Source organism: Canis lupus, chromosome 21 (genome assembly GCF_011100685.1).
Source record: "Canis lupus familiaris isolate Mischka breed German Shepherd chromosome 21, alternate assembly UU_Cfam_GSD_1.0, whole genome shotgun sequence".
NCBI classification, from domain to species: Eukaryota; Metazoa; Chordata; class Mammalia; order Carnivora; family Canidae; genus Canis; species Canis lupus.
In genome coordinates this window covers 33,206,060-33,230,801 of record NC_049242.1, presented here as the reverse complement: position 1 = coordinate 33,230,801, position 24,742 = coordinate 33,206,060, and the positions used below count along the sequence as shown (strand labels likewise).

Genomic DNA, 24,742 nt, shown 5'->3' with positions numbered 1-24,742 from the left:
CAGGCGCCAAACCGCTGCGCCACCCAGGGATCCCTGTTTATTATTGTTTTATGGAGATTTTCTTTTGGGTGTGTGACAAAGTATAGTCTGTTTTAAGGGTTGCATGAGGGTAAAACCAGAAGCTTCCCTAGTGGTTATACTAAGCAAGGTCTTTTGCTCAAAGTAACAAAAACACTTTTTCTATTTTGTCTTCTAGTACTTTCATAGTTTTATTAAATTAAAAGCTTTAAAATCATTTGATGAGGTGCCTCGGTGGCTCAGTCAGTTGAGCATCCAACTCTTGGTTTTGGTTCAGGTCATAGGATTGAGTTTGCATCAGGCTCCCTGCTCAGTGGGGAGCCTATTTGGGATTCTTCTTTCTTCTTCTTCTTCTTTCTCCTTCTTCTTCTTCTTCTTTCTCCTTTCTTCTTTCTTCTTCTTTCTTCTTCTTCTTCTTCTTCTTCTTCTTCTTCTTCTTCTTCTTCTTCTTCTTCTTCTTCTTCTTCAAGATTTTATTATTTATTCATGAGAATACACAGAGAGGAGAGAGAGAGAGAGGCAGAGGCACAGGCAGAGGGAGAAGCACCCTCCATGCAGGGAGCCTGACTCGGGACTCAGTCCTGGGTTTCCAGGGTCACACCCTGGGATGAAGGCGGGCACTAAACCGCTGAGCCACCTGGCCTGCCCCTATTTGGGATTCTCTCCTTCTGTCCTTCCCCCCTACTCATTCACATGCACTCTCTCTCTAAAATAAATAAATCTAAAAAAAATAATAAAAAAATAAAAATAAAATAAATAAAAAAATAAAAATAAATAAATCTTTAGAAAAATAAAATCATTTGATAATTTTGTATATAGTATAGCAGGTATCTGGCTTCTTAAAAAGTGGTTAAATATCACAGTACCATTTACTGAATAATCTTTTTTTAAGATTTTATTTTTAAATAACCTCCATACTCAATACAGAGCTCAAACTCAGAATCCCAAGATCAAGAGTCTCATGCTCCACTGACTAATCTTTTTTTTCTGATTTAAAATGCTTCCTTTATCATATATTAATCCTCATAATTACATAGGTTTATTTGATCTTATTTACTTACTTTTTTCCTGCTCCATATACCCATGTTTTAATTACCATAGCTTTATAATATTTTTATATCTGCTGGTGCAGGTCTACCATCCTTAGTCTTTCTTTTTTCAAAAAGTATCAATATTTTGGGACACCTGGGTGGCTCAGCGGTTTAGTGTCTGCCTTTGGCTCAGGGCATGATCCCAGGATCCAGGATCAAGTCCCACATCCGGCTCCTTGTGGGAAGCCTGCTTCTCCGGCTGCCTGTGTCTCTGCCTCTCTCTCTGTGTGTGTCTCATGAATAAATATATAAAATCTTTTTTTTTTTTTTTTTAATTTTTATTTATTTATGATAGTCACAGAGAGAGAGAGAGAGAGAGAGAGGCAGAGGGAGAAGCAGGCTCCATGCACCGGGAGCCCGACGTGGGATTCGATCCCGGGTCTCCAGGATCGCGCCCTGGGCCAAAGGCAGGCGCCAAACCGCTGCGCCACCCAGGGATCCCTATAAAATCTTTTTTTAAAAAAAGTATCAATATTTTGGGATGCCTGGGTGGCTCAGTGGTTGAGCGCCTGCCTTTGGCCCAGAACATGATCCTGGAGACCTGGGGTCGAGTCCCACATCAGGCTCCCTGCATGGAGCCAGCTTCTCTCTCTGCCTGTCTCTGCCTCTGTGTGTGTGTGTGTCTCATGAATAAATAAATAAAAATCTTTTTAAAAATATCAATATTTTCAACATCAAACTTTGTTTTAATTTCTGCTGAGCAACAGACTTGTAATTATCTTGTGATCATATGTATTTGGAGAGCTTTCATGTATCTCAAAAGCACTCATTGTGTAAAAACATTGAAAAAAGCACTGTGCTGATCACCAAAGGGTGCTCATAGTATGGTGGCAGAAAAGTAAACAATCAGAAAATAATAATTACTAAAATAGAAGAAATCTAGGAGAGGAAATCTTTAAAAATACGCAGTAATTGATCATAGAGAAATACTAGGGAGAAGACATTTAAGGTAGAGGAATAACTTTTGCAAGGACACAGTAGCACAAATGAGTGTGATAATTTCAGGATACTACATGGTGGTTCAGAATGGTTTCTTTTATTCACTGATTGTTTATTCATATTGGATTCAGAGTCAGCTAGATCTTTTGAGCTTGTTTCAGATCATGAATGGCTTCAAGATTATCTCAGAGGCCAGGGGATCCCTGAGTAGCTCAGAGGTTGAGTGCCTGCCTTCGGCCCAGGGTGTGATCCTGGAGTCTGGGGATCAAGACCTGAATCAGGCTCCTTCATAGAGACTGCTTCTCCCTCTGCCTGTGTCTCTGTGTCTCTCATGAATAAATAAATCTTTAAAAAAAAAGATTATCTCAGAGGCCACTTTAATGGTAATATAGAAAATGGCAAGGGGGTGAAAGAGAAGAGAGATCATGAGATCTGAATGAGGTGGGTAAGGAGATTATCTGATTAGACCCAGAATTTGGATGTGAGCGTGAATGATGAAGAATTCATTCATTCATTGTTCTTTCATACATTCAACAAATTGAGAGACACCTGGGTGGCTTGTTAAGCACCTGATTCAGGTCATGATCTCAGGGTTATGAGACTGCATCCTGTGGGTGTGGAGGCTGCTTAAGATTCTTTCTCTTCAGGACACCTGGGTGGCTCAACCGTTCCTGGGTGGCTCAGTGATTGAGCGTTTGTCTTTGGTTCAGGACGTGATCCTGGAGTCCACAATCAAGTCCCACATCGGGCTCCTTGAAGGAGCCTGCTTCTCCCTCTTCCTGCGTCTCTGCCTCTCTGTGTCTCTCATAAGTAAATAAAATCTTAAAAAAAAAAAAATTCTCTCTCTTCCTCTCTCAAAAAACAAAACAAGTTGAGCTTAATGAATGTAAAATAAGAATTCTTGGGTTTCTGGCTTGAGCAAAAGAGGAGCTGATGGTACCCATCTCCCAAGACTGTGAACATAGAGAGTGGATAAAGTTTGAGAGGTAAGATACTGATTTCAGATCTGGGGATCCCTGGGTGGCTCAGTGGTTTAGCGCCTGCCTTTGGCCCAGGGCGTTCTGGGATGTTGGAGTCCTGGGATCGAGTCCCGAGTCAGGCTCCCTGCATGGAGCCTGCTTCTCTCTCTGCCTGTGTCTCTGCCCACCGCCCCCCCCTTCTATCCTAAATAAATAAAATCTTAAAAAAAAAAAAAAAAAAGATTTGGATGTTCTGAGTTTGAAGTGTTAATGTGTGGTACCCCCAGGTACAAATAAGCTTTATGTGTATCATTCTGGTGTTTGAGATAAACATTTATTTATCATCTATGTATGTATTAGTAGTGGCTGCTGAAGTCATGGCTAAGATTGCCTAGAAAAAGTTTGTAGACTAAGGAGAGAGGAACTATCTTGGGGGAAATAACCAGCATTTAAGACATAAGGTAGAGAAAAGAAGAATTACCTTCAAGAGTCTACTAAGTGGTCAGAGAGTTGTCATGAAAACCATGAAGGAGGGAGCAGTTACTGTATTAAGCAATGCAGAGAGGTGGCAAATGACTAAAAACTGACCACAGAATCCAATGAGACGAAGCCCACTGATGACCATTAATGAGAGCAGTTTTAGCTGAGAAAAGGTGGAAGAAATCACAAAGTGAGGAAGTTTAGATAGGGTATCCAAAACAAAATTCAGCAGCTTTCCTTCCAGTCTGACTCCTCTTCCTCTAATTTCTTAGGCACAAATATTCCCCTCGGCCTCCTAAATCAGAAACTCTCTAAACACTAGTCCCTTCCCTCTTACTTAATAACCTTGCCTAATTAGACATTAGTCCCCTATGTTCTACTTCCTTAACATTTCTAATATTCCAGAAGGAGAAATCCCAAATATCACGATTATCTATGGATGACAGTATATGGATGATTTTTGTTTTTCTGATAGTTTGCTTTTTCGATTTTTCTGGAATGACTATGTATTTACTCATGTAATTAAAAGTTTAAAAGCAGTTTTTCTCATACAGCATCTTTGATGTCAGATATTTGTTTCTAGTCCATTTCCCTGGGTCAGGCCAGGTTTAAAATAATTTTTTACCTTCTTTCTGCTACGGGGGCACAATTCTATCACTGAGAAGTCAGAATAAGTTTTGTATATACAAATCCTTGTATGTCCCCCTCTAGTCAATGACTTCAGATTATCTTTGAGGATTAAGTTCAAACTTCTAGCATTTTGTGACAAGTCCTTCGTCTTATCTCTCTCATCTCATTTTCCATTTTCCCACTCTTTGCTTGCATTTATTTTTCAAAGGTAACAGTAGCTTCTAGACTTTGCAAAGGTTTCCTTCCCCTTTCTTTTGTTAATTCCTACTCATCCTTTAAATCAGTTTAAGAATCATTCTATCTAGGAGACCTTCATTGCAACCCACTCCAATTTAGATACCCCTCTCTATTGCTATTGCATCCTCTCTACTCTCAGTGTTATCACACTGTATTAATGAGGTTCATCTTTTCCTAATTTGTTGGCTATTTAATTTTTTCTTCTGTGAATTATTCATAGCCCTTGTTCATTTTTCTGTTGAATTGTACTTTTCTTACTGACTTGTAGTAATTCTTTCAAAAATTTTTAAAAATTAATCTCTGTACCCAACATGGAACTTGAACTCATGACCCCAAGATCAAGAGTCACATACTCCACCAACTGAGCCAGTCAGGAGCCCCGATTTGTAGTAATTCTATTCATGCGGCAGTATCTTATCTGTCTATTCCTAGGTTTTGGAGGTTTTTGTGGGTTTTTTTGTTTTTGTTATACTTACATTTAATTTTTGTATGTAATAAAATATATCAAATGCTTAAAAATTGTTTTGTTTTTATTTTTTTATTTTTTTAAAGATTTTATTTATTTATTCATGAGAGACACAGAGAGGCAGAGACACAGGCAGAGGGAGAAGCAGGCTCCATGCAAGGAGCCCGACGTGGGACTCGATCCCGGGACTGCCGGATCACACCCTGGGCTGAAGGCAGGCGCTAAACCGCTGAGCCACCCAGGGATCCCAAAAATTGTTTTGTTTTTAAGTCATCACCTAGACTCTCTCATTACTTAAGCCTCTCTATCCTGGGGTGCCTGGCTGGCTCGTTGGTGGGAGCATGTGACTTTTTATCTTGGGGTAGTGAGTTTGAGCCCCAAATTGGGCATAGAGATTATATTTTAAAACAAAACAAAGACTTTATCCTAAAAATATAACTTTACTTGCTAATGTATTTAATATTTTTGTTTTTTATACTTCTTTGAATTTACTTTTGAATAAGCATTGCCCACATTAGTCTCTTCATAAATATGATTTTCTATAGTTGAAAGTTTAGTGAATAAATTTATTGAACTCCCACTGAAGGTGCTGGCACTCTGTCAGCTCCAGGGGGATACACAGTGGTGAACAAAAAGATCCTACCTTAATAGAGCTCCCATTGTAGAGGTGGCAGGCAATGAACAAGTAAACAAAGAATCCAAATAATTACTTTTAATGACCATGAAGGAAAAACATTGGGGTGTGGGGGGCTACCTCTTGGAGAGGTCACTGAAGATCTTAACATAAGTAGGCAGAGGTTGTGTACATTAAACAGTTCCCTTGAATAATCTCCCATAATTTACTCAACCATTCTCTAGTGTTGGGCTTTAGATTTCTTCCACATTTACCGTTATACTAATAAATAATGGTGTTAAGAGTAACTTCCTCTGTATTATTTCCATGGAATAGTTTCCTAGAAATGTGATTACTGGATAGGAACAGAGTATTTTTATGCAGACTGCCAAGATGCTTTCAAGAGGGAATTCCAATACACTCATCAATGAGTAAGCTAAATACTGCCCTGAGATTTAAGAGTGGAAAAGTTAAAAAAAAAAAAAAAAAAAAAAGAGTGGAAAAGTTAATAGTCCAAAACGCACTTCTGGGCTCAGCAGAAGGAAAAGCTAAATGGGCTGACCCGGGTTTACTAAAGTGAGGGGCGGCAGGGTGAGGAAGAGGGAAAGCTTCTAAACCCATTTCTGCCACCCTGTGACCTTCACAGGTTATAGCTCCTCTCTGAGCCGTAACTTTCCTTAATTTCGATAGGCTTGGCTCAGGCTTTATTTTTAACGTTTTCACACCAAACATCACCTAGACTCTCCAGGGTGAAGACAGCACCTCGGGGAATCGTTGAAGTCAGCAAGGCTGAATCAGCATTCGCTGCGAAACGCCAACTAATCACTCGCGGGCACTTCCGGCGGCCGGGACAAAGGGTTTGAAGTCTCAGGGACCGCACTTCCGGGTAATTAAAGCTGCGCATTAGATGCCTGCGTCCTCGAGCCACACCAAGGGATTCCGGCGCCGCGACTGCGCCTGCTCCCTGAAGTCGCGAGGAGGGGCGGGGCGGTGAATGGGGAGGGCCGGGACCCTGACTTGTCTCGCGGTTATTGGGCGAGCGTGAGCGCGCGAGCCTCGGGGGTGGTGCGGGGCGGAGCTTAGTCCGAGTGGGCGCCGTAGCTTTCAGTAGTGTCGCGGCGCTCGCGGGGCAGAGGTCGTCTCAGGTGAGGTGGTCGCCCCGGAAGTGGCTGTGGCTGTGGCCCTTGGGTGTTGTAAGGATCCTGCGGCAGAGTAGTTGTGAAGGGGGTGGGGGGGCGGCATCACTCCTCTTCCTCCACCTTCCCTGCAGCAGCCATGGCGAAAGGCAGAGTCGCTGAACGATCGCAGACCGGGGCACTCCACACGACCGCTGTGGGGGACAGGGCAGCGGCGACGCCAGGTCTCACGACGCCGGGCAACGGAGACCACCTGAAGGGTGAGTGGAACCGGAACCAGAGCTGGGCTGGCCCAGACGCAGGAGTGTGCCGTCGTGGCTTCGGGGGGGAAAGGACCTCAGTTGGTCCCGGGGATTTGCGAGGGAAAAGGGCCCTGCTGGCACCCAGGGGCGCGGGAGCAGGGAGGGTGGGGGACCTGGGCTTGGGCTGCCGCCCACCACAAGGCCGGACACGGAGGAGGTGCGTCGTAAATGCTGTTGTAGTTGAATTCGATAAGACAACTAATGACGCTGGCTTGTTTTGAAGTTCAAGGAGGATGTAAGGTTTACAGTATTGAAGCTGGACAGAACTGAAACTTCAGCACTTATGCTCTCTTTTTATCGATGAGGAAACTGAGGCCCAGAGTGGCTATGAAATCGCATAAAGTCACGAAGCCAGATTGATTGGTCAAGTAGTTAAGAGCAGGGATTTAACTATATACAGGTGCCACTTACAAGTGGCAGGAACACTTGTGTGTGAGTTCCTGCTCTACCACTTATGACTTTGGACTTGTTATCTTTCAAAACACAGTGGCTAAAAAAAAAACAAAAAAAACCCACAGTGGCTAAACTGTACAGTGGGGATGACAGAGATGATAGTAATAATAGTATTTGCTTAGTTTGCCATGAGATTACATAAAAGAATTGATGTAAAGCACTTATTGTAATGGCTTTGTGAAGAGGCTAAATAAATATTAGCAATTACTATTTAACTGAGATCGCTCATTCTCAAGCTTTTTATGTTACACCATTCTGCCATTTCTCAGGACTTTTAAATATTATTTTAAGAAGAAAGCATACCTAGGGGCACCTGGCTGGCTCAGTCCGTAGAGCATGCAACTCTTAATCTCAGGGTTGTGAGTTCAAGCCCCACCTTAGGTGTGAAGCCTACTTAAAGTTTAAAATGAAATAAAAGTGTGCAAAGGATAAAATAAATGTATTAAAGAAAAGAAGAGGGGATCCCTGGGTGGCTCAGCGGTTGAGCACCTGCCTTCCGCCCAGGGCGCGATCCTGGAGTCCTAGGATCGAGTCCCACGTCGGGCTCCCAGCTTGGAGCCTGCTTCTCCCTCTGCCTGTGTCTCTGCCTCTCTCTTTCTCTCTCTGTGTCTCTCATGAATAAATAAATAAAATATTTTTAAAAAAATAATAAAAAAAGAAGAAAGCAGACCTAGAAACTAAATACTTTTATTCCATCTTCTGAGAGTTTTTAGTTGCTTTTCAACAGTTGAAACTGTTGATTGATTGTTGAAACTGATTGAACTTTTTAAATCTTTTTAAACATTTTGTGTATTTATTAATGAGAGACAGAGACATAGGCAGAGAGAGAAGCAGGTTCCCCATGGGGGGAGCCTGATGCAGGACTCGATCCCAGGACCCGGGGACCATGCCTTGAGCCAAAGGCAGATGCGTAACTACTGAGCCACCTAGGTGCCCTTAAATGCTTTTAACAAAGCCCATAAACTTGAAGAGATCCTAACAAATGGCCATTAAGTTGTCTGCAGCTTACACTAATGTGTTCTACCACCAGTGATGGGTAAGCAGAGGATCTTTTAAGATTGTCTAACAACATTAGAAGTATAGTCAACAAAGTACTACACACTTAAAAATATCTATTATATATGAAGATATGTTTGACATTCAGCTGAAACTTAAAGTATATTAAATTTTTTAAAGAGTATCCTGTAGAAAATGGTATTTTATTTTCAAATAATTTCGAATGCTTCCAGTCTTTTTAAGCTTTATGTATTTGAGTATTTCTCCATCTTATAGACAGTAGGGCCAAGTAACTTCAAAAACCCAAAAATTAATTGTCTAGGTATAAATCCACTCTAAATTAAAGGAACATTGTTTGAAGATGCTGCTATGGAGAGTGATAATAATTCAAGGGTTTCCAGATAAACTGTTTTCTAAACAATTTCCCTAAAGATTGTCATTTGGTTCCTGGTAGCAGTCACTTGTTCATTACTGATTTTTGTTATTGTTTTAACCTATAAAAATAAAACCATGAAACCCCCAAAGTGCTTTTATCTGAGAGAATGTAGCTGGAAGGGGCAGAGGGAGAGGGGGAAAGTCTCAAGCAGACTCCACGGAGAGCCTGACCTGGGGCTCGATCTCAAGACCTGAGATCACAACCTGAGCCAAAACGAAGAGTCTGATGCTCAGCTGACTGTGCCACCCAAGTATCCCTAAACACAATTATTTTTATGGTGCTGTCAAATGACCTTTTTTTGAAGAAAATTATCTGTGGGATGCCTGGGTGGTTCAGAGGGTTAGTGCCACCTTCAGCCCAGGACATGATCCTGGAGACCTGAGATTGAGTCCCATGTCGGGCTCCCTGCATGGAGCCTGCTTCTCCCTCTGCCTGTGTCTCTGCCTCTCTCTGTGTGTCTCTCATGAATAAATAAGTAAAATCTTAAAAAAAAAAAAAAAAAAAAAAAAGGGAAGATAGAGATGTGAAAGCATGCCTTCCTGGAGCAGTAGGATTTGGATTGCTAGAGAGAAGGTAAGGGGATTTTGGCTGGGTGAAACATTAAGCTGGAAGTTTAGTGAGAATCTTTATGTCAGTAAAGAGATTAATTTGTCAGGAGTGGAGGATTTCTGTTTCTGTAGATGAGGTTTGGCCATGATCAAAATGGTGTTGGTACAGAGGGATTTATGTGCTATATAGAGAACTTTTTTTATCCATCCTGTTGATTAGTGATTCCAGTGTTTTCTTTTTGTTGTCTGCCTATCTGTCTCTCTTTAATTAGTATTAGGATTCTTTTTCTGGGCAAAAGATTTTGTAGATCCCCTACATGATAGGGTTTGGTTACTTGTAGTAATCAGGTAGTGATGTGATGTCATTAGTAACTACTTAGCAACCAATTTTCCAGATTATGATAAACAATTTTTGTTAATTGCAGGCGGTATTTAAGTTGGCATTCAAAAAAAATTACAGGTTTTGGAGAAGAGATAAAAATTTAGTAACTCTTGGGACATCTGGGTGGCTCAGCGTTTGAGCGTCTGCCTTTGGCTCAGGGTATGATCCCGGGATTCTGGGATCAAGTCTCATATCAGGTTCCCTGCAGGGAGCCCGCTTCTGCCTCTGCCTATGTCTCATGAATAAATAAATAAAATATTTAAAAAATAAAAAAATGTCCAAGGTAGAGCAGTCTTGGGGGATGTGAGAACTTAGTTTATCATTGGAAGTAGGTGACTAGGGGATGCCTGGGTGGCTTAGTGGTTTAGTGCTTGCCTTTGGCCCCAGGGCGTGATCCTGGAGTCCCGGGATCAAGTCCCACATCAGGCTCCCTGCATGGAGCCTGCTTCTCCCTCTGCCTGTGTCTCCCCCCACTGCCCCCGCCCCGAGTCTCTCATGAATAAATAAATAAAATATTTTTTAAAAAGTAGGTGTCTAAAGTTGAATAAGAATGAAGGTGTAAGAATTTTGAGGCTGGGTGGATCATTTAAATGGATGATGAATCTTTTAGGATTATGAAGACATTCACTATAAGCTTGAGTCTTCAGTGGTTGGAGGGGGGAAGCATGTGAAAGTGGTTAGATGAGAGTGAGGGTGTATTAATTGAATGGCAGCACAGTTCTAGGGCATAGTCTTAAAGAATGAGCCTTTATACAAAATTGGCGGTGGTGTTTCTTCTACCTACAAACATGCTTTCTCTGTGTGCGTTCTTAATAGTTAGTTGTATTTTATAGTTATCTTAGCTGTTTGAATTTATACTTGATACTGCTACCATTCTTTGTTTTTAATAATAAAAAATAATTTGAAACCCTTTAAATAAAATTTATTTCCAAAAATATTGTAGTAGATTCTTGTAACCTTGAAAACTTGTTAGAGTCCCAGGAAAGTCTTTTGCTTCTTCATGGTAGAATCAAGTAGGTTTAGAAAACACTGAATGGGGCAGCCCGGGTAGCTCTCAGCAGTTTAGTGCTGCCTTCAGCCCAGGGTGTAATCCTCGAGACCTGGGATGGAGTCCCATGTCAGGCTCCCTGAATGGAGCCTGCTTCTCCCTCTGCCTGTGTCTCTTGACTCTCTCTCTCTGTTGTCTCTCATGAATAAATAAATAAAATCCCTAAAAAAGAAAACACTTAATGTTGAGAACTAGTAGACCTGATGACCAGTAAGAGTCATTCCTAAGATCTTGCAGATTTAGGAAGATTTTGCTTTTCCAAAGGTTTTGATGGGATCCCTGGTTGGCTCAGCGGTTTGGCGCCTGCCTTTGGTCCAGGGCGCGATCCTGGAGTCCCAGGATCGAGTCCCACATCGGGCTCCTGGCATGGAGCCTGCTTCTCCTTCCTCCTGTGTCTCTGCCTCTCTCTCTATGTCTATCATAAATAAATTAATTAATTAATTTTTAAAAAGGTTTTGATCATAATATTAAGAGAAATAGAGAGCTGCTCTAGGGCCATTAAGGTTACGATTTTTTAGAAAGGATATGTGCCTATTAGGAGTTAGAGAAAAGGTGGTCTTTAGAGGAAGAATTGAAGACACAGGGTAAACGGAGAAGAGACAATTCTTGTAGCGAAATCTGAAAGGAAGTGGGTTGGCATTTAATGTAAAGTTAAAGGGCTAGAGAAGATAATTTGGGAAATATATCTTTTTAAAAATTATTTATTTATTTATTTATTTATTTATTTATTTATTTAATTTATGATAGTCACACACAGAGAAAGAGAGAGGCAGAGACACAGGCAGAGGGAGAAGCAGGCTCCATGCACCGGGAGCCCAATGCGGGATTCGATCCCCGGTCTCCAGGATCGCGCCCTGGACCAAAGGCAGGCGCTAAACCGCTGCACCACCCAGGGATCCCTGGGGAATAGATCTTGATAGAGGTTTGGGAGCTCACTAAAGTGAGGAGGCAGTGTCATTGTTTGAGAATAGATGAAGACAGAGTTAAAGGCTTGAAGAGACTTGAAATAGCCCTTTGGGAGAGTGCTATGAAAGGATTATTGTTTGCCAGTGATAACTGTAATGAAGATAGAAAAGCATGTGAACTTGTAAACTAAGAACATAATCTTGACTTTCTCTAACAGTACCTTTGGCCTGGGAGGAGTTGGAAAGCAGAAATGGGATAATTCAGATTGGGAATTACTATGATGGAAGATGTGAAGGTTAACGAATGTATAAAGTACTGTAGTGGGTAGCTCTAAATGCTAAGTGACATATGTCTATGCAACCAGGAGAAAGCACGTTATAAATATGTATGCTATACATTTAGATGTAGAATTATCATTGAAACAAGGTTTTCAACTTTTATCTGTTTAGAACTCTAATTCAATTACATGCTGGTCTCTTGACTTAATAGAATTATACTAAAAAATTGTTGACTCATAAAGCTAACAACCCCTAGTTACCAGTAAGTGTGAAAGAAAGGAGAGCTTCAATATTTAATGTCACTTTGTTTTTTGCATTCTTATCAGTTGAATTCTGTATTACTGTTGAACACAATGCTTGAAAAAGTTTGCCTAATTTTTTTTTTTTAAGATTTTATTTATTTATTCATGAGAGACACAGAGTGAGAGAGAGGCAGAGGGAGAAGCAGGCTCCATGCAGGGAGCCTGACATGGGACTCTATCCCAGGTCCCCGGGACTGAAGGCGGCGCTAAACCGCTGAGCTACTGGGGCTGCCCAAAGTTTGCCTAATTTTAAAGAGTACAGAAAATATGTATCAAATTACACCTGGTGGTTAACTTTATTCAAATGTCTATATATTTCATCATCCAATTGTAGGACAGCAAGTGGCAGTCACAGAAATGTGTACTCAAGGAACACTCAGGGTGGTGTTCTGTAGTCTAGTTAAATGTTGCCTAACACCTTTCTTCCCTGTGACCACTTAGGGCTGGTAAATTAATAATGGGAAGAAAAATATTATAGTTTAATTTTAGAGCTAGCATGCTAAATGTCTTATTTAATCTTTTTTAAAGGGCTCAAACTCACAACCCAATCAAGAGTTGCATGTTCTACCAACTGAGCCAGCCAGGTGCCCCTAATTTCTAATTTAAGAGAACATATAACCTGTTTAAATATATGTAGGGGCAGCCTGGGTGGCTCAGTGGTTTAGCGCCGCCTTCAGCACAGGGCGTGATCCTGGAGTCCTGGGATCGAGTCCCACGTCAGGCTCCCTGAATGGAGCCTGCTTCTCCCTCTGTCTGTGTCTCTGCCTCTCTCTCTCTCTCTCTCTCTCTCTCTCTCTCTGTCATGAATAAATAAATAAAATCTTAAAAAAAAATAAATAAAAATATATTTAGCTGCAGTTTGAGTTAAGAAGACTGTAAACTCTTCTCCTCTTTCAGTATTCAACCAAATTTCTACCTGTTCTGTGAATCATGACTCCATTACTCTAGCCCAATAATCTTGTTTTTCTATATACTCAAAACCCCTTTGTGCCATTCTTTGGGAATCTAGCTAATGGTGGTATCAGCTTTTTAAAAGCAGAGATTGAGCAAAACATTTTTTTTTAAATTTTTATTTATTGATGATAGTCACACACACACAGAGAGAGAGAGAGAGAGAGAGAGGCAGAGACACAGGCAGAGGGAGAAGCAGGCTCCATGCACCAGGAGCCCGACGTGGGACTCGATCCCGGGTCTCCAGGATCACGTCCTGGACCAAAGGCAGGCGCCAAACCGCTGCGCCACCCAGGGATCCCTGAGCAAAACATTTTGTACCTTATGATATACAGCAGATAGTCCTAAACAACTCTTTATTTGAGTGCATACCTTGTAGAGTAAAAATCCTAAAGAAAAGTACCAAGAAAGGGGTAGAGTGGTGATGGGGGAAAATCAGCCATTTATTCTTAGCAGTAGGGGATCCCTGAGTGGCTCAGCGGTTTAGCCCCTGCCTTCGGCCTAGTGCTTGATCCTGGAGACCTGGGATCAAGTCCCACATGGGGCTTCCTGCGTGGAGCCTGCTTCTCCCTCTGCCTCTCTTTCTCTCTCTCTCTCTCTCTCTGTGTCTCTCATCAATAAATGGAATCTTTAAAAAAATATGTTCTTAGCAGTAATTCTTGTGTCCACAAACATCTACCAATGAAAAAAAAGCAGCGGTTTTGAAGAGTTTAAAAGATGCCCATATTATTAAATTATTTGTTCCAGTCCTTTTTGTACTCTGGACTTGATTCAAGCAGGGAAGTAAGTGAAAAGTGAAAGCTGGGCAAGTTAATTCCTGGTAGATTTAAAAGGAGCATGCCTTTAAGAAGTCACAGCCTCTGGAGAAATAGTACAGACTATATATTTGTGTTATCATGTCTTTGCTTTAATGTCAGTCCATAGAAAACTATGCCCAAAACTTCAATGTGTATATTCTACTCTTATTCCTTTTCCAGTAGATTACTTCTTTACTTAATAAAGTAGGAAGAAACATTTTAGCTTTGTGAGAAGTTTGTATTCAATAGATTTTCTTTTTTTTTTTAAGATTTTATTTATTTATTATTTATTTATTTATTTATTTATTTATTTATTTTTTATTTATGATAGTCATCACAGAGAGAGAGAGAGGCAGAGACATAGGCAGAGGGAGAAGCAGGCTCCATGCACCGGGAGCCCGATGTGGGATTCGATCCCGGGTCTCCAGGATCGCGCCCTGGGCCAAAGGCAGGCGCTAAACCGCTGCGCCACCCAGGGATCCCTAAGATTTTATTTATTCATGAGAGACACACACATAGAGAGAGAGTGAGTCAAAGACACTGGCAGAGGGAGAAGCAGGGTCCATGCAGGGAGCCCGACGTGGGACTTGATCCTGGGACTCCAGGATCATGACCTGGGCCGAAGGCAGGCGCTAAACTGCTGAGACACCCAGGGATCCCCTATTTCAGTAGATTTTCTATTGAGAGCTATAGTTTTAGTTGAATTAGTTTTAGTGCACACTGATATTTTTGTAACTTTTGGCTGATTACTTTTTAGGGTGAATAGATATAACTAGGGCAAAGATATAGACAATTAGGCATTTGTTGTCATGAGATTCTGCAGAGACCTTTTCATATTGACCCACCTCAGATGTTTAAGGTCTTTATTTAATTTTCTGTGCTGCAAAAAGGCATATATATAAATACATTAGTGGGTTAATGAACTAGAGTATTCAGTGGTAGGCATGCCTAGTTTGTTACTCCATTGAAGGCACCGTTTTTTGTTTGTTTGTTTGTTTGTTTTCATGAGAGACACAGAGACACAGGCAGAGGGAGAAGCAGGCTCCACACAGGGAGCCTGATGTGGGACTCGATCCCGGGTCCCCAGGATCACGCCCTGGGCCGAAGGCAGACGCTAAACCGCTGAGCTACCCGGGCTGCCCAGAATCTGCACTTCTAACAAGCTCCCTGGTGATGCTGATTCGTGTAGTTCATAAAATATACCTTAAGTAGCGCAGAGCTAGATGGTTTCTCTTGCTTCATATTCAACATAGAATTGAGCAAAATCTTACTAATCCAGTTGTAAAATCTATAAAACTACCATAGTGAGACAAGGGATAAAATGAAATTTATCTTTTAATTAGTTTAGGCCTTTTGGTTGAAAGCGGAAATAAGTTTAAACCAGCACCAATAAAAAAAAGAGAATATAGAAAAAAGAGTATGAAACAATCTCACTGGCATTTATGAGCAAGAAATGAAATATAGTCAGGCTTCAAGGGAAGTGAAGTGAGAAAGTTAGAAATCAACAAGTAAAGTTAGCTATACCTCCCATTTTGGCTCTCTGGATTTTTGTTTCAACTTCCTCTCTTACAGTATCTGGTACATGTCTTTGGCTTTGCCATGTTGTTATCTGTGGCCTTCACTGCTTGACCTTTCAGCCTCAAGACCTACCATCTCTTGACAACATCTCTTTGTTTTAGTTCAAATTTTCTTTCTTTCCTTTTTTTTAAGCTTTTATTTATTTATTCATGAGAGACACACACATAGAGAGAGAGGCAGAGACACAGGCAGAGGGAGAAGCAGGCTCCATGCAGGGAGCCTGATGTGGGACTCGATCCCAGGACTCCAGGATCATGCCCTGGGCCAAAGGCAGGTGCTAAACCGCTGAGCCACCCAGGGATTTTCTTTTCAAGAGAAAATTTGGTCAGCCAATGATGAATTGTTTCTACTTGACTCAAGTGTCCCAACCTTGAGCAAGTTAGTCTTCTATGTTTGGGAGGGTAGAGTGTTGGAGTCACACTGTAATAGGGCCAGTGAGATTAGCCCCTTGCAGGGAAGGGGGGACCATGGGAAAGTTTCCCAGAGAAGGAAGGTATTAGTAGAATAGGCAATGACACCTGTCTAATAACACCTTTATAAATGATTGTGGAGAAGGATTTGCCAAATTAATGAATAGAGTATGGGCATCTGATTAGGATACTCCATAAAAGTGTGTATAGAAGTTACATAGACAGTAGTTAGGGGACAAGCATAGTGGTAGATCCATCAGTTTAGTTAGATCCATCAGTTTATTTCTCAGAGAACTAAAAATTGTCCTTATTATAGCATACACATATTTTAATCCTCTGAGTGTTATCAGTATATACAGGGGATAATGGCAAATGTAGGCAATAAAAGTTGAGCCACTCATTTCTACCTTTCCCACAGTGAGCACAACTAAGATATCTTAACCTCCCCACTTTTGACCTGTTCCTGGTGAAAATACCCTTGCTCATTCTTCTGCTTGCTGTCTCCTAGATCTCATTCCTTAAGTTTATTTTGCATATAATTTTTTAGATAACATTAAGATTACTTTGTGAGGGAATGTAAACAAATTCTGCCATTTTTGGAGTCCCAGAGAGCCACCCAAAACATTTAAGACTCAACTATATTCTGAAGCCCTCAGTGTAAAAAAGAAAGCATAACATTAGTTATACTTTAGTTATTAGTTGATCTTTGGGTTCTTAGGACAGTTGAAGTAATTGCGAAGTTACTTCATTTTTCCTAAGAGGCCATTCTGTCTATGCTGTCAACATCCAATATAGATAAACAAATTGAAAAGTTAGTGATAGTATTTATAGAGCAGTGCTACTTTTCCTCTTTGGCTTAACAACAAAGCAATGCTACAAATTCTGGTGTTCTTCTGAAACAGATATATCCCCCTAAAGTAAAAAGCCTGGTTAATAAATGTCAACTCTAATAGTTAAAATTTTTATGTTACAACAGTGTTTTGGGCAAAAGTATAAACAATTTTTTGAGGAGGAAAGCCTTTAAGTAAATTACTTGCTGACTCAGAATACGGTCTTTTTAAAATATTTATCTTAATAATAGCCTTTTTTTTCTCCTTTTCAGAAAAAGCCTGTGCAGAAGCTGGGTCAGCAAGAATGTCACTTCTTATATTGGTGTCCATTTTCTTATCTGCAGCTTTTGTTATGTTTTTGGTCTATAAAAATTTTCCTCAACTTAGTGAGTAAGTATACAGAAACTGAAAAATGCCTAGACATTTATAGATAAAAATGGATTAAAAGTAAAACTGATTTTAAGCAACAGAACTGTCATGGTGAATTGTATATCAGCTTTCATGGTTTGTAGCAAGTCCATATTGACACTGTTATTTAAACACTCCTTTCCAAATATGCCTCTTGATTTTCTTTGCAGTATTTTCCTAGCACTGCTCCTCTAGTTAAAGCCTCATCTTTCTAAAGGCTTTCCAAATTTAAAAAAATATATAACCACACTAAGAAATAGTTTTTATATCATAATCCAGCATGCGCGTGCCTGTTGCCTTTCCTCTGCTCACTTATATACATCTATACATATAAAATTAGGTTAAAGTTTCATGAAACAGATTGTGGTCTCTGATATTTTCTATGTATTTTTTAAGGCCAGTAGTGATGAAGCAAACTTACTTTAAAATTCATGAAAGATATTGACCTGTGGTTTGAAAAACACTGATGCTCTTCTTCTCTGCCTTCCCTTGCTTTTCCGTCCATGTTTTCTACCTTCCTTCTATTTTTGTCTCCTTTTACTCATCCATTACCATCCCCACCACATTTTTCTCCTAGCTCTTTTCCCATTTTACGGAAATGATAAAGTCTGAATAGGTAGTTTTCACAGTGAAATGACTTTGTATAAACCTCGTATACCTTATTTACTATACATCTAAAATTTCTTAGCCAAAACCTTGGAGTTGAAGCATGTTTCAGAATTTAGAATTTTTCCATTTTGGAAAGACAACATGGAGTAAATACTATATATCATGTAGTACCTCCACCAGAATCTGGGGCAGCATCCCATAATCAGGCACATTAATGTTTTTACAGAGAAATGGGCATAAAATACTATGAATAATTATATAACTGCGGGTCAACTTTTGCTGACAAAGTATGAAGAACTTTTGGTTTTCAGAGGTTTTTGAATTTTAGGGAAGAGATTATGGACCTGAAACACACTTTAAGAAGGCAAAATATCCCAGGGTGGTTTAACTATGGGATTACCACCCTTGTGTAATCATATATTACATAAAGGACCACTAAAATGTAGTTAGACCTTCAACCAGGGCCGGACTGATACAATAATGGATAACTAAAAAAAAAAAAAAATGGATAACTGTGAAGTGTGATTTCAGGATGTTCAGAGGTTCCTGTTTTCCTCTAAATTCCTTTCATTAACAGTTTCTTATACTTGAAATTTTGTAGTTAAACTTATTTTTATTTTTATTTTAGTACTTTGATTTCTTACATCAGTGTAAATGCCTTTGGGAGGCTAGCATATTCTATTTATTGATAGGTTAATATTAGTACGATTGAATTTTAGATTTTTTCTGGTTTTGATCAAGGAGGTGGACATAAGGAGCTGAGATAGGGCCAGAAGATGTAGGTTAAGGTTGTCCTTGCTCCCAGTTTGCTCTGAGAATAACAATATGACTTGCATATAAGTATGTTCTATGGACCTGTTATTTCTGCTTATTTCTGTGTGTGTGTGTGTGTGTGCATGCATACAAGTGTGCACACCTCTATAGTTTTTAGTTTGTAAATGAGAAAGCACATTTTAGTTTACCTGCTGTTTTTATAGAATTTAGGCAGCAGCCATTGTGCAAGATCAGTTAAATTTTATCATGTAAACAAATGGGCACGATGTATATTAAACACAAAGGTAATTATTTGAAGCTTTTATAAACAAGAAATCATTCAGTTCTAAATAAGGCACCAAATATAAAGTAAAATTAATAGAAAAAGAAAAATGTTTTAAGTTTATATCTGAGCTTTGAGCTGGGATATTACAGAAAGATATGAACTGTAAATTCACCAAAAATTTTACTTAATTTTAGTTGTAATTAATTATTGACTCTAGGTTATCATGAGGATTACCCAAAATGATGTTAAATGTTTTAAATATGCTAATATTAGTAGTACACTTCTTAATTCAAAATTTATACCAGGGTTGGAGCAAATGCTTTTAACCTAATTTAGTTTGGATCATCCTGAACTTTCATATATTGATTACAAGTCTTATGAAATTAAAACATTCTAAAGAAATAATTTATAGACTCTTAAAAGTTAAGAATTTATGGTTAATATATTACAGATCAAGGCATCAAATCATTTTGGATAAAACTTCATGTTTTGAACTTTGATTTTGATATTAACTATCTTGGCAAATTTCTGCTTTAAAATTTTTCACTTTAATTTTATTTCTTTAGAGAAGAAAGAGTGAATATGAAGGTTCCCAGAGATATGGATGATGCCAAGGCTCTAGGAAAAGTTTTATCCAAATATAAGGACACCTTTTATGTACAAGTACTTGTAGCTTATTTTGCTACATATATTTTGTATCCTTTTAACTGAAAAGAAAACATTTTCTAGTTTTATTCAAGAAGTTTTAAAAGTTCTGTTTAGTTATGCATAGCTATTTTTTCTTTTAAAAATCATTTATGCAGTGTGTGTGATATTAAATAAAATATCAAAAAATTAAAATGGAAAAAATTCTCACTTTAAACCTATCTCTTCAACTTGGTTATTATTTCTGAATATTTATTACCAATTCTTTTGTATTCTGCTTATTTCACTTATCATAAACATTTTCCTTTTCTCTATATTATTCAAGATAATTATTTATTTAATTTATGATTGTATTAGTTAATTGATTATTTTGATTTAGTTTATTTTGAGTTAATATTGTCACCACAGTATAATTCAAAAAAATATTCCCTTAGGTTTGAAGATATAATTTTTATTTACTTTTTTGCTTTTCTACATGTCATGTTATGAATCTTTTTGTTCGTGACTTTTTCTTCCATTTAATGGTTTCTTTGTAAAAAGATCTTGAGGGGATAATTGGTCAATTCAAAGGATATGAATTTTTGAAATAATTATTGGTATGTATTTCTTCATTTTATAGAAATGGGATACCTGGGTGGTTCAGTGGTTGAGCGTCTGCCTTTGGCTAAGGATGTGGTCCCTGAGTCCCCCGATCTGGTCCCATATCCAGGTCCCCTTGAGGAGCTTACTTCTCCCTTTGTGTCTCTGCCTTTCTTTGTGTCTCTAATGAATAAATAAATAAAATCTTAAAAAAAAAGAAATATATGTTGTGTTAACCAGTCAGGAAAATAGCTTTATTTTTCCTATGTATTTTCAAATGGCTTTAGCTACTGGTGATTAATCTTTGGATTTATGGACTTTGACTTTAATCTGATTTTGTTTGTATCTTTTTTTTAAATTCAACTTATTTTCAAATATTCTCAGTTAATGAAAGACATTATCTCTTGATTTTGTAAAGGTAATCGTTAACCTTTCTAAACCACCATTTTTATTAAAGATTTATTTATTTGAGAGAGAAAGAGTGGGCTCATGAGCAAGGGAACCACAAGCAGAGAGGCAGAGGTAGAGAATCTTAAGCAACTCCCTGCTGAGCACAAAGCCAGGCACAGGGGTTGATCTCATGACCCTGAGATCATGACCTGAGCTGAAATCAAGAGTTGGAGGCTTAACTGACTAATCCTCCCAGGCACCCTACCAGCCAGCATTTATTTTTAAAAATTAATTTACTTTGTTAATTCTCTCAAACAATTTTTTTTCTTTTTTCTCTCAAACTATTTCTATTCTGGCTTCCTCTTTTGTTTTTTGAATTGCTTTTGGTTATTGGACTTCTCAATTACATTTTCTCCTAAAATTCCATAGCATTTTCTTTTCTTGGATTTAGATTAGATTAGATGTTATATACTTAACACGTATATATTTCTATACTTGTCTCCTTATACAAATGTTTGAAGTATATACTTAAGCACCCTGGACCAATTATTCCTTGCATAAGCAGTTTGTTAAAAGTACATTTACAAAAACTTTTGCTGATGATACAAACATTATTCCTTTATCCACCTACTGGGAATACATTTTTATTTAGGTAGTGTGGTGTATATAGGCACTTTGTCATTATTTATTAGAAAAATTAAAATTTAGAGAAAATTTAGAGAATCATGCACTTATTTTTCAACAAGTTATTTGACAGCTAGTTGTAATTTAGTAGTATATCAACTGCTTTAAGAAATTCATAATTGTTATCTTTCCTACTAATTCTATTTTAGAATCTATGAGGGAAAACCATAGTATTAGACTTACAGGTTATTTTGCCTTTATGCAGTTTAACCACAAATTAAAATATTTTTCCTAAGGAAGATAAAAACTTGGTTCATTTTTTTCATTTGGCTTTTATAAGGCTTTTGTGAACAAGACATATAGTTTCTGTTACTTTGGAAAGTCATCTTGTTTTGCCCTATTTTGCCTCTCAACTTTGGGAGGGATACTGGGTGAGACTCAAGGGGATGCCTACCCATAAGGCCAATCAGCATAAATGGATCTTGACAATCTATGGGGTAATAATCTTATAGCCTAGTTATCTTAATATCCATATGCAAATTAGTAGAAATGAATAAACTACCCTGTAGAAAGTAAATTGAAAAGATAAGAATGGCTTTATTAGGAACGCCTGGGTGGCTCAGCGGTTGGGTTCCTGCCTTCAGCTCAGGGCGTGATCCTGGAGTCCCAGGAGCGAGTCCTGCATCGGGCTCCCTGCATGGAGCCTGCTTCTCCCTCTGCCTATGTCTCTGCCTCTCTCTCTCTCTCTCTCTCTCATGAATAAATAAATAAAATCTTTTTTAAAAAGGCTTTATTATTATAAAATACATTTGGTTTTTAATTTTAAATATTGGTTAATATTGTTAATCATGTTTTATTGCATATTGTTACTGTTACCTTGGTAAGTAATTATAATGATTTTGCATTTCATTTTAGATTTTCATAATATAATTTGTCAAATCCATGTTGTCTTATAATTTTCTCTTTTCACTTTTGAATCTTTAGCTCTATATTTAAAAGGTACTTTTTTAAACTCAGTGATCCAAAGAGAAGGACGTTATCTTAGGGCATTTAACTATATAGAAATATAATGTGAGTTACATGTAATTTAAAAATTTTCAAGTTGGCGCATTAGAAAAAATAAGAAAAACACCTGAATCTATTTATTTATTTATGGGAGGGACAGATGGAGAGAGAGAGAAAGAATCTTAAGCAGGCTCCTTGCCCATGCAGGGCCCTGAGATCATGACCTGAGTTGGACACTTAGCTGACTAAGTCACCCAGGCACTCCATCTGAAATCAATTTAAATAATACATTTTACTTGAACCAATATATCAAAATATTACCATTTCAACATGTAATCAACACAAGAATTGAGATATTTTACATCCTTTTTTTTATACCAAGTCTTTGAAATGTATTTTCTACTCCGAGCACATCTTAATTCAGACTAATAAGCACATTTCAGTGTCTTTATAGCTACATGTAGATAGTGGCCACCATATTCGGCAGTACAGCACTAGTATTCTTTGGTATTATCTAACTTCAAACTTGTGAATATAAATGACTTTCTCATCATAATTATTTTATTCATTTATTTAACCAGTTTTTATTATATTCTTATATAATGAACGTATTTTATATGATTATATATTTTATGTTTATAATTACATAAATATATGCTAAGTACAAATCTAGTATTTTGAGCATTCGGAAGTGGAACAACTACTAGAGCAATGGGGAATTAGGGATAGAGATGGGGCACTATCTCATTCTAGTCGGAGCATGTCTAGAGTAGACCTTGCAAGCGCAGGGCATGCATGGTTAAGTGATGAGGCATCCAGTTTACTTGGAGTTTAGGATATAAGAAGGAGGTTAGAGAAATAAGTTTAGGAAGATAGGCTAGACCCTGTGCTCAGTCTGTAGAGGATTTTGAGTACCAGGCTAAGGAATTTATAATGTTCAGTTGGTATTTGGTAGTCATTGAGAACTTCTGAGCTGTGGATGTCACTAAAAGTCTCACCATCATCTCTTTTTTGTTTCCTTAAGGCTAAAATCTTTGGGTAACTTAAAAAGTTTTTTAGGGACGCCTGGGTGGCTCAGTGGTTGAACGTCTGCCTTTGGCTCAGGGTGTGATCCCAGGTCTGGGGATCGAGTCCTGCATCAGGCTCCCTGCGAGGAGCCTGCTTCTCCCTCAGCCTATGTCTCTGCCCCGCCCCCTCTGTGTGTGTGTGTGTGTCTCATGAATAAATAAATAAAATCTGTAAAAGAAGAAAAAGAATAATCCATGGTAAATCTAAACTCTGGAGTGGATTCTGTAGCTATTAGAAGAATGAAAAATGTCTCTCTATGCTGTTAAGGCATTGTTCTCTCCAGGATATGTTGTTAAAAGAGCAAGGTGCAGAATAGTAAGTCAGTATGCCATGTTTTATCTAAGAAGGGGAGGATATGAGTAAACACATACACATGCCAATATTTTGTTACATTTTTCTTGAAAAGAAAGGATGTCTTTAAAAGCCAGTAACAGTGCTTACCTCTGGGGAGAGAGATGATACAGGGATGGAGGTGAATCTTCTCTAGATGTACTTTATTGTGTAGATTTGACTTCAGAACCGGGTGAATATTTTACATAATTTTAAAACCATTAAGTCAGAATGGAAAAAATCATTACTTTTGGCCAGGAGGAACCATCAGTAGAGTGGCAGGTGGGTAAGTCAGGTTGCATGGGGGACAAGGAGAGAATCTTCTGTGAGGAAATGAAGATGAGACACAATAGCTGGATAGAATACCTTGGTCAAGAAAAGCCTAAATTTTCTTTAGTTCATAGGCATCTGAGCAATTTTCTACAGAAGGGAGCCTGTGGCAGAGCAAGAAGCTGAAGACAAAACAAAAACAAGCCAGGAAGAAGAAAAGAGACTGAGATGAAAACATGAATAAAATGAGCACTAGAGGGAAAAAAGAGTGGGAGAATGAGTGAAGATAGAAATTTAGAGGAAGGGTAGATGTAGGGGGAATTCACTCACTCTGACTTGTAAGTAAATCATGTTAGAGGTTCTATAACGGGGTCAGGGCTCCACACCAAAATGGGGAACAAGAGGCAAGTAGTAAGCATAATTCTGTTTTAAAAATAAGGTTTGAGAGACACCTGGGTGGCTCAGTGGTTGAGCATCTGCCTTTGGCTCAGGGTGTGATCCCAGAGTCCCCGGATCGAGTCCCGCATCGGGCTTCCTGTGTGGAACCTGCTTCTCCCTCTTGCCTATGTCTCTGCCTCTCTCTGTGTCTCTCATGAATAAATAAATTTTAAAAATCTTTTTAAAAATCATAAGGTTTGATCTAAAAAAAAAATCATAAGGTTTGAGATTTTTTACTATTTTTTAATAATATTTTATTTATTTATTCATAAGAGATAGGGAGAAGCAGGCTCCATGCAGGGAGCCCGATGTGGGACTCGATCCCAGGAGCTGAAGGCAGATGCTCAACTGCTGAGCCACCCAGGCGTCCCAAAATTTTTACTCTATTTTATAACCCCTATCCATTTTTGAGTGAATTGAGGTAAATGTTTATGTTAAATTAGAAACCAGTAGTTATCATATCCTATATGTACCTAAATATCTGCAGAAATCACATTTCCTGAACACATTAAGGAGTAAATGCAATACATTAGAGACGCATATTTACAAGA

At 38.7% G+C, this 24,742-nt stretch overlaps 1 protein-coding gene across 3 annotated transcripts in view; it reads left to right on the top strand.

Annotated features, from left to right (window-relative positions):
* Positions 1–24,742, top strand: part of TMEM41B (transmembrane protein 41B) — a 34,748-nt gene that overhangs the window by 4,527 nt on the left and 5,479 nt on the right. The window contains exons 2-5 of one of the 3 annotated variants that reach the window (XM_038569014.1): positions 6,173–6,319; positions 6,704–6,829; positions 17,059–17,176; positions 19,409–19,537. In XM_038569014.1, the coding sequence (XP_038424942.1) occupies positions 6,709–6,829; positions 17,059–17,176; positions 19,409–19,537 (368 nt within the window). In that variant the 5' untranslated portion in view covers positions 6,173–6,319; positions 6,704–6,708. Of the gene's footprint in view, positions 1–6,172; positions 6,320–6,418; positions 6,579–6,703; positions 6,830–17,058; positions 17,177–19,408; positions 19,538–24,742 lie in introns of those variants that run through there. The other 2 variants (XM_038569012.1, XM_038569013.1) reach the window with 2 other exon arrangements.